Below are 9,066 nucleotides of genomic sequence, written 5' to 3'. Positions count from 1 at the left end.
ATCTAGGGAGACAACTCAAATAATATTTAAATGAATATCACTCATATAATGATAAAAAGGGTTTAAATATCAGCATGCACTAAAACGCAAATATATCTTCATAAACTCAGAATATTATATTAAAAACCCTGTGAGATTGGCTTTAAGGCTCCCGATACTCCCCAGTCAAAACTCGCTCATCTGCCCATTGACTGGAGCCGAAGGACACATCTGCACTGTGGCCACACCCACTCAGCTGTAGCCACACCCACCCAGCTTTGGCCACACCCACTAAGCTGTAGCCACACCCACCCTGCTTTGGCCACGCCCACCCAGCTGCAGCCACACCCACCCACCCACCCAATAAAAATGCAGTCTGTCTCACTCAGTCTGTCTCAAACTCACAGCTTTTCTGAGGCATGTTGGTGAGCTATTCTGATTCATATAATTGGTGTTGTTTTCACACCCATGCTCTCATATACAGGGAAATCTATTGACTATACATCACCTATATAAATGCCAAGCACTATAGCATGACAGGAAAATAAATAAAAAACCCACTCAGTCAACCTCGCGAAAAAAGAAAGATCATTTTCTTCACCCACATTCTGGCCTCTGACAGGAAATACCCTGTTTTATAAGGAAGTGAATTCTGCAGTTTTACCGTCTAATGTGCTTATGGAATACAGCAGTGTTCATGACACCCCCTAGTGCTTATGGCATTCCTAAGTGCTTAGGGAATTCCCAAGAAGTCATTTATCATTTCAAAATTGAAAAATTTAAATCCTAAATTAAGTTTAATTAATTATTTTTTACATGTTTGTTTACAGCTTAGCCCATACATTAGTGTTTATATTTAAAGAGAAATAAACAAGTAGGGCTATTCTGTTGAAAACAAAGTCAGTTATTTGAAAGCGGACAATATTGTTAATCTATTTTATCGCTAGTTTATTTTTAAAGCAAAATAAACAAGCCATAAGAGCTTGATTCAATCAGAAATTCCTGTGTGCCATCTCATAATTCCGACAAATCTGCATGTAGCCTAATGCTGTCGCCATTTCAAATCTCACGTCAAAACCAGATGACTTATTTTAAATGCTCAAAAATGTTCTTTTGACTACGTTAATATGATCTAAATCAGCATTAAGAGCTGCATAATCAATCACTCACAGCCATTGTTCAGCACAGAAACTGATTAACACAGCCAGTGTTCAGCACATAGACTGATTAACACAGCCAGTGTTCAGCACAGAGACTCAGATCAACACAGCCAGTGTTCAGCTGGGAGACAGCCTTTAGATGAAACCTCTCCAGCACATAACGAAAGGTAGCAAACACCTAAACAGTACCCACACTGATGTACAGTGTGCTCATCAGTATACAGTCAGATATAGTAACAATGTTTTCACCATTGCATTAACACTCATCGGCTGCATGCTTTTTCCTGTGTATTGGTTGAACATGTAGGCTATACAGAGTCTTGTTTGGCGCTAAATGTTTTCATTGCTGTAAATTGTGGGACAGCCACTCTATACAGTGTCTTGTTTGGCGCTTAATGTTTTCATTGCAGTAAACTGTGGGACAGCCACTCTACGCTGAAAGCATTTAGGACTCAGCTGTGCGGCACTAAAAGCATCTCAGTGCTGATTAATGATTAATGGAGAATTGACTATAGAGATAATTCACTCTCCTTATTTCAGAGCTACAAGGAGACACAACACAGGTGAGCAAACTCCATCCTCTCTCATCACGTTAAATATCAGAAGCAGATTATTAGCACTGTGTGTTAAATCAGTGATGCAATGTGGAATGTGTTTGAAATGTGTCTCTGTCTGTTCAGCTCTCCACCCTGGTTTCAATGTGTTATACAAAGTACCAGAAATATTTGGTGCTGCCATATCTGGTTAATGTGCATGGTTGGTTGTGTTGTTAAGAAATCTGGGATTGCACAAGTTACGGGGGGTGTCGGGAAAATGGGAACTTTCTTGATATAACAGAGCGTATGAACACAAATACAACAGGCTTATGTTTTAAACCTGGGACAGACCAGAGTCCCCTGCAGTTCTACCGGATGACCAGCAGTGGCAGTGTGGAGCAGTAGAGGAAGCGCTTGACGACAGTCCAAATGTATTCCATCCACACAAAAGCTTTTATTTTAGAAATGTCAGCTGCAGCAGTACTTACTGTGAAGGGTCTTACGGGTATTTCTCAGTGAAAGAGGATGGAGTGCCTGCATTCGCTATTTTCGGGGTAATTTGCCGCGCAGTTAAAACACTAATCACACTAATCACAATGGATTTGCACCACAGCTCATTTCTGTGCTATTAACCCTGACTGCTGGAGAAGGAAACTGGCTCCTCTGCTGAAAGGTTTTTCTCCGTTTTGTTCCCCCATTATCTTGATTCTGCCGTTTGTCTTCAGCTACTTGTCCACACACGGTCACCGAAGCTTTAAATCTCTCTAAATCACCGTTCAAAATCAGAATGGAACGATTCCGCATTCCACCCGACTCGCGGTTTCATTTCAACTTAACACATGTAACTTAACACATGTGACAGGAGGCGATCTTTATCACAGTGCGCTGCAGAGCATTCTCCATACGGCTCTCACCGGGCCATTATACTGCAAGCTCGAGCATTTGCTAAAAAAATATTTGAATTTTTAATTGAAAATCATGTGCTTTGTAATTCCCTGTAATCAGAGGGTAATTAGGATAATTACACACATATATTTAAGTGTTAGGAGAGAAAGAGGGATGGCAGCACTTCTGAAGACTCGGGGCAGAACAGCTGTGCTCATGACTGATGCCCTGGCTCTTACTGAAAGATTAGGGGGTGTTAACCTGGGTGTCCTGCGCCAAAATCCCAACCGGCTCACCCTGTCTGGCCCTCTGATCACCCTCCTTTCCGTGGGTCAGTTTCCCTGGGTCAGTTTCTCTGGGTCAGTTTTCCTGGGTCAGTTTCACCTTGGTCAGTGTCCCTGGGTCAGTTTCCCTGGGTCAGTTTCTCTGGGTCAGTTTCCCTGGGTCAGTTTCCCCTTGGTCAGTTTCTCGGTCAGTTTCTCTGGTCAGTTCTGGTCCTTCTGGGTCAGTTTCCCTGGGTCAGTTTTCATCCTGGTCAGTTTCCTGGGTCAGTTTCACCTGGTCAGTTTGCCTGGGTTCAGTTTCTCTGGACGCTCCTGGTCTTTCCTGGGTCAGTTTCCCTGGGTCAGTTTCTCTGGGTCAGCTTTCCTGGGTCAGTTCTTCTTCTGGGTCAGTTTCCCTTGGTCAGTTTCCCTGGTCAGTTTCTCTGGAGTCCAGTTTGCTTGGGTCAGTTTCTCTGGGTCAGTTTCTCTCATTCCGGTCAGTTTCTCTGGGTCAGTTTCCCTGGGTCAGTTTGCCTGGGTCAGTGTCTCTGGGTTAGTTTCTCTGGGCCAGCTTCCCTGGGTCAGTTTCTCTGGGCCAGCTTCCCTGGGTCAGTTTCTCTGGGTCAGTTTCCCTGGGTCAGTTTGCCTGGGTCAGTTTCACCTTGGTCATTTTCTCTGGGTCAGTTTCTCTGGATCAGTTTCCCTGGGTCAGTCTGGTGTTTCTGGGTCAGTTTCCTGGGTCAGTTTCTCTGGGTCAGTTTCTCTGGGTCAGTTTCCCTGGGTCAGTTTCCCTGGGTCAGTGTCCCTGGGTCAGTTTGCCTGGGTCAGTGTCTCTGGGTTAGTTTCTCTGGGCCAGCTTCCCTGGGTCAGTTTCTCTGGGTCAGTTTCCCTGGGTCAGTTTCCCTGGGTCAGTTTTCCTGGGTCAGTTTCACCTTGGTCAGTTTCTCTGGGTCAGTTTCTCTGGGTCAGTTTCCCTGGGTCAGTTTCCCTGGGTCAGTTTCTCTGGGTCAGTTTCACCTTGGTCAGTTTCTCTGGGTCAGTTTCCCTGGGTCAGTGTCCCTGGGTCAGTTTGCTTGGGTCAGTTTCTCTGGGTCAGTTTCTCTAGGTCAGTTTCCCTGGGTCAGTTCTTCCTGGGTCAGTTTCCTGGTCAGTTCCCTGGGTCAGTGTCCTGGGTCAGTCTGGTCTCCTGGGTCATGATTTCCCTGGGTCAGTGTCCCTGGGTCAGTTTCCCTGGGTCAGTTTCTCTGGGTCAGTTTCTCTAGGTCAGTTTCACCTCAGTCAGTTTCTCTGGGTCAGTTTCACCTTGGTCAGTTTCTCTGGGTCAGTGTCCCTGGGTCAGCTATCACCCTTTCTCATAGTTCATGTCTGACTCAACTCCTTCGGCTCACACCAGCCTTCACCGAGCCCATGTTGATCGATGAGAAAACGTTGGGTCAAATGGGTGGGTTTATGGCTCCGAACTGCACTGCTCTCACCGGGCTTAAAGAACCCGTGACGGAGTGAAATTCTGCAGGTGAGACTACCTGGGACTAGACCCAGGACATAAACGTTAAAAACACCCCGGTCCTTACCGTGTGCAGGGTCGGGGGGGCCAAACTCCAGGTTGTACTTGAGTATGTAAAAGTTGTTCCAGACGTACAGCTGGTTGTCCCGGGGGTTGTAATCCACAGCGGTGATGTACTGGTACTGGTTTGGGAAGGGGATGTCCAGCGCCTCCCCCTGGCCCAGCTTGGTGTTGAAGGCGTAGTCGATCAGGCTCCGCCCCCCCGGGCTCTCGTTCTCCTCGTAGGTGGAGCGGACGACGTAGAGCACGCCGCAGGCCATGAAGGCGTCGGAGGCGGAGCGCTTGTCGTAGGGCGTGTCCCAGGTGGCCTCGAAGCGGAGCGTGTAGGGGTTGAGCAGGCCCAGGACCACGCGCCCGTTGTTCTGCTCGGTGGCGTAGATCACCCACAGGCCGTTCTCGTCCGCCGCCAGGTCGATGTCGGACTTGCCGCCCCAGCGGTAGGGCGAGGTGTCGTGGTAGTTGGCGGCGGGGATGATGGCCTCGCCGCTCTTGACGCGCGTGCGCAGGTCGAACTTGACGATGTTGCGCGTGCGCTCCTTGTTGAAGAAGGCGGCGCCGTCGTAGACCACGAAGCCCGTCCCGTCCACGCGGTGCGGCAGCTTGTAGGCCGCCGTCTGCCGGCCGCGCCGGTACTCCTCCAGCGAGGCGTACTCTAGCAGCGTGTCCGTGCGGTACGGCGTCCACGGCATCAGGTACACCTTCTCCCCGGCCTGCAGGGGGTCCCGGCACCACGCCCCTGCCTGCTGCTCCGCCTCAAACTGGAAAGAGGGCTCCAGCACACCCCTCAGCGTCCCGGGACAGAGGAAAACTGCCCGCAGGGACGGGGGGAGGAGGGGGGATGGGGGGAGGGGCAAAAGACAGGGCAGAATTAAAGCAAACCGAAAACGTGTACAGACCTCCATTCCCCAAAATATCTCACCACAGTTCACTGGCCAGTAAGCAAACATACACACAAATGCACCGGATGTTGGATTGTGTTTAGGGTTTAATTTAGGGTGTTGTGAAGAAGACAGATTAATCAATCTAGAGCAAGGATCGCAAAGTGCACCAGTCCTGGAGGGGGTGCTGTGACTGCAGGTTTGACACACTGGCGCCGTGGCCTCCGGGACTGGAGGGGGTGCTGTGACTGCAGGTTTGACACACTGGCGCCGTGGCCCTCCAGGACTGGAGGGGGTGCTGTGACTGCAGGTTTGACACACTGGCGCCATGGCCTCCAGGACTGGAGGGGGTGCCGTGACTGCAGGTTTGACACACTGGCGCCGTGGCCTCCGGGACTGGAGGGGGTGCTGTGACTGCAGGTTTGACACACTGGCGCCGTGGCCCTCCAGGACTGGAGTTTGAGACCCCTGCTATTGAGCACATCTTAGCGCATTGCAAATGCAGCTTGCATCATGTGATATTGTTACAGGTGTTGCTGCATGGGATATTCGGTGAACAAGATATGACCACATTATGGGATACTGTTAAATTCTGGGCTATTTTGTTACACTGTGTCCTTTTGTGAGAGCTACTGCTCTCTCTCTCTCTCTCTCTCTCTCACACACACACACACACACACACGCGCACACCCAGGTACAGGAGTCGGACTGCCCTCCTGTAAATCAGAAGACTGGCAGGATTCAGCTTTTCTCCAGCTATTCTCAAGCTGCCCAAGTAAATTAATCAGAAACACAAATAGTGAAAATAATCTGGGAAATGAAATGCCTTAAAAGAGGACGAAGAAAGAAGGGGTGAAGGACGACACTTACTGCTAGGGGGGCAGGGCCTATGGAAGGAAAAGAGGGTCATGGGTAGGAGGGGGTTATGGGTAGGAGAGGTTACGGGTAGGAGGGGGTTATGGGTAGGAGAGGGTGATGGGTAGGAAGGGGATTATGGGTAGGAGAGGGTCATGGGTAGGAGGGGATTATGGGTAGGAGAGGGTCATGGGTAGGAGGGGGTTATGGGTAGGAAGGGGATTATGGGTAGGAGAGGGTCATGGGTAGGAAGGGGTAATGGGTAGGAGAGGGTCATGGGTAGGAGGGGGTTATGGGTAGGAGAGGGTTATGGGTAGGAAGGGGTTATGGGTAGGAGGGGATTATGGGTATAAGGGGGTTATGGGAATGAGGGGATTATGGGTAGGAGGAGGCTATGGGTATGAAGGGGTTTCAGCACTGGGCTGCATAAGAACTAGAAAGGAAACGTGCTCACATGGTTCCATTTGATAGTCCCACCTGTAGCACACGGCCTTATACACAGACGGTGGTGGTGGGTTGGCTCATTTGCGTGACTCTGGCAGAAACCCATGGTGACAGCTTACCGGGCTATAAGCAGCTCTACGGGACTTAAAAACATCTGTGGGCATCTGTGATGACCGACTGTCAGTGTAGCTGATGGTAATCAGTGTCAACCGAGGTTCTGCCCTATGCTACGATGCTACGCGTGAACTAACTGACTTAGCTGGCTAACAAAGCTAGCTAATGTATTACAAATTAGCAGCTGTCGCTAACAACAAATTACAACGGCAGCCATTACACTGTGCAAAAGGGACAAGCTGACCACGTTCATGTGAAAACCACATTGGCCAATCCGAGAAAAAAACCATGGTCCGTTGAAAAAGCGCCATTTTGAGAAGGCAGTTTCCTTTCTAGTTCTTATACAGTTCATTGGGTTCTGGGGTCTGTAATTATGTGGGGGTGGGGGGGCTGAGAGGAAGAAAATGCTCTAGAAACTACCTGGACATGCTGGGGAGGAGGTGCAGACTCAGGCAAGACAACATCAGGAGAGCACACCCCCTATGGGTGGGGAAGAATAATTACAGGCAAGAGCACCCCCTATGGGTAGGGAAGAATATAAACAGGAAAGAAGACAGCGCCTCCTAGGGGTGGGGAAGAATAACAGGACAGAGCGTTCTCTGGGGGGCGGTGGCCTCCTTATATGCCCGTTTCATTTGAGCGACATTAGGCATCTACAGAGGGGGCGGGGTCATAACACCACAGAGGGCAGGGGAATGGCATATGCCACGAAAAAGGGAGCTTGGGATCGAAGGATGCCATTTACCTTTCTGTTCCACTTCTATTTTAAGCATTGGGAAAGAGAGAGAGATCGAGAGAGAGATAGAGAGGAAAAGAGTGCAAGGAAGAGATTAACATGAATCAAAGAGTCATCTCCACGGTAACACGCAGTAACACACGTTAGCAGACAGAGAGGGCGGGGGCCCACTTTTAGGGAGAGGAGAGAGAGGGAAGGGGGAGGGGGAGGAAAAGAGAAAGACAATGAGGCGTCAGACCTGTGATGTGGAGAGAAAGGGTTACAGGTGTGTGAGTGTGTGTGTGTGTGTGTGTGTGTGTGTGTGTGTGTGAGAGTGTGAGAGTGTGTGTGTGTGTGAGAGTGTGTGAGAGAGTGCGTGTGTCTGTGTGTGTGTGTGTGAGAGTGTGAGTGAGTGTGTGTGTGTGTGTGTGTGAGAGTGAGTGAGTGCGTGTGTGTGAGAGTGTGTGTGTGTGAGTGCGTGTGTCTGTGTGTGTGTGTGAGAGTGTGAGTGAGTGAGTGCGTGTGAGAGTGTGTGTGTGTGAGTGTGTGTGAGAGTGTGTGTGTGTGTGTGTGTGTGTGTGTGGTGTGTGTGAGAGTGTCTGTGAGTGTGTGTGTGTGTGTGTGTGTGTGTGTGTGTGTGTGAGACAGTGTCTGTGTGTGAGTGTGAGAGTGTGTGTGTGTGTGTGTGTGTGTGAGAGTGTGTGTGTGTGAGTGTGTGTGAGAGTGTGTGTGTGAGTGTGAGTGAGTGCGTGTGTCTGTGTGTGTGTGTGAGATGTGTGAGTGTGTGTGTAGCCCCAGGCTGATGATAGCTGAGCGGGAGAGGTGTGTGTGTGTGAGAGAGTATGTGCGTGTGTCTGTGTGTGAGAGTGTGAGTGAGTGTGTGCGTGTGTCTGTGTGTGAGAGTGTGTGTGTGCATGTGTGTGTGAGTGCATGCATATGTGAGTGAGTGTGTGTATGTGTGTGTGTGTGTGTTCATGTAGGACAGAAGCAAAAAGGAGCTGTTCACCTTGGAAAGATCGAGAGGATCTTCCAGCATTAGCAGGAAGTGGGTCAGGGTTAGGGTTATGCTGGTGTGTGTGTGTGTGTGTGTGTGCGCCCGGGGGCACTGTCGTGCTGGAACAGGAAATGGCCTTCCCCAAACTTTTGGGGAAGCACAAAATCATCTAAAATGCCATTTTATGCTGTAGCATTAAAGTTAACCTTCACTGGAACCAAGGGGCCTAGCCAAAACCATGAAAAACAGTCCCAGGGGTGTCCACATACTTTTGGCCATATAATGTATGTTTTGTACACCATATATCAGTTTAGTGAGTCCTCCTTTTTCTTCCCACTTCAGCAGACTGCTTCCCCCCAGTCTAGACCCTCACCGTGATTGGCTGCTCTAAAATATAGGCATAACCTCCAATCCCGATTGGATGCTATGGTTATATCCAACCTTGTAATTGGTCGGTGCAATAGACTGGTTTTAAAATATGTAATTATGACTGGCTGCTGTGGTGTACGCCTCACAGTGTGATGGGTCTGTGCAGTATCTCAGTCAGTATCGCAGTCATTAATTCACATGGTTTTTCCTATCATTGTTATGCAGATGACACACAACTCTACTTTTCTTTCCCCCCCTCGGCCACACAGATCAATGATAAGATCTCTTCCTGCCTGGCTGACATCTCCAC

At 49.4% G+C, this 9,066-nt stretch overlaps 1 protein-coding gene across 1 annotated transcript in view; it reads right to left on the bottom strand.

Moving 5' to 3' along the window:
- The window catches only part of LOC135257912 (adhesion G protein-coupled receptor L2-like), a 103,819-nt gene that overhangs the window by 24,995 nt on the left and 69,758 nt on the right, over positions 1–9,066 (bottom strand). Inside the window, exon 9 of the mRNA XM_064341128.1 lies at positions 4,395–5,195. Within this exon, the coding sequence (XP_064197198.1) occupies positions 4,395–5,195 (801 nt within the window). The remainder of the gene's footprint in view (positions 1–4,394; positions 5,196–9,066) is intronic.

Source organism: Anguilla rostrata, chromosome 6, assembly GCF_018555375.3.
Source record: "Anguilla rostrata isolate EN2019 chromosome 6, ASM1855537v3, whole genome shotgun sequence".
NCBI lineage: Eukaryota > Metazoa > Chordata > Actinopteri > Anguilliformes > Anguillidae > Anguilla > Anguilla rostrata.
Note: the sequence above shows the minus strand (reverse complement) of the source record. Positions and strands in the feature narration are given on the sequence as shown.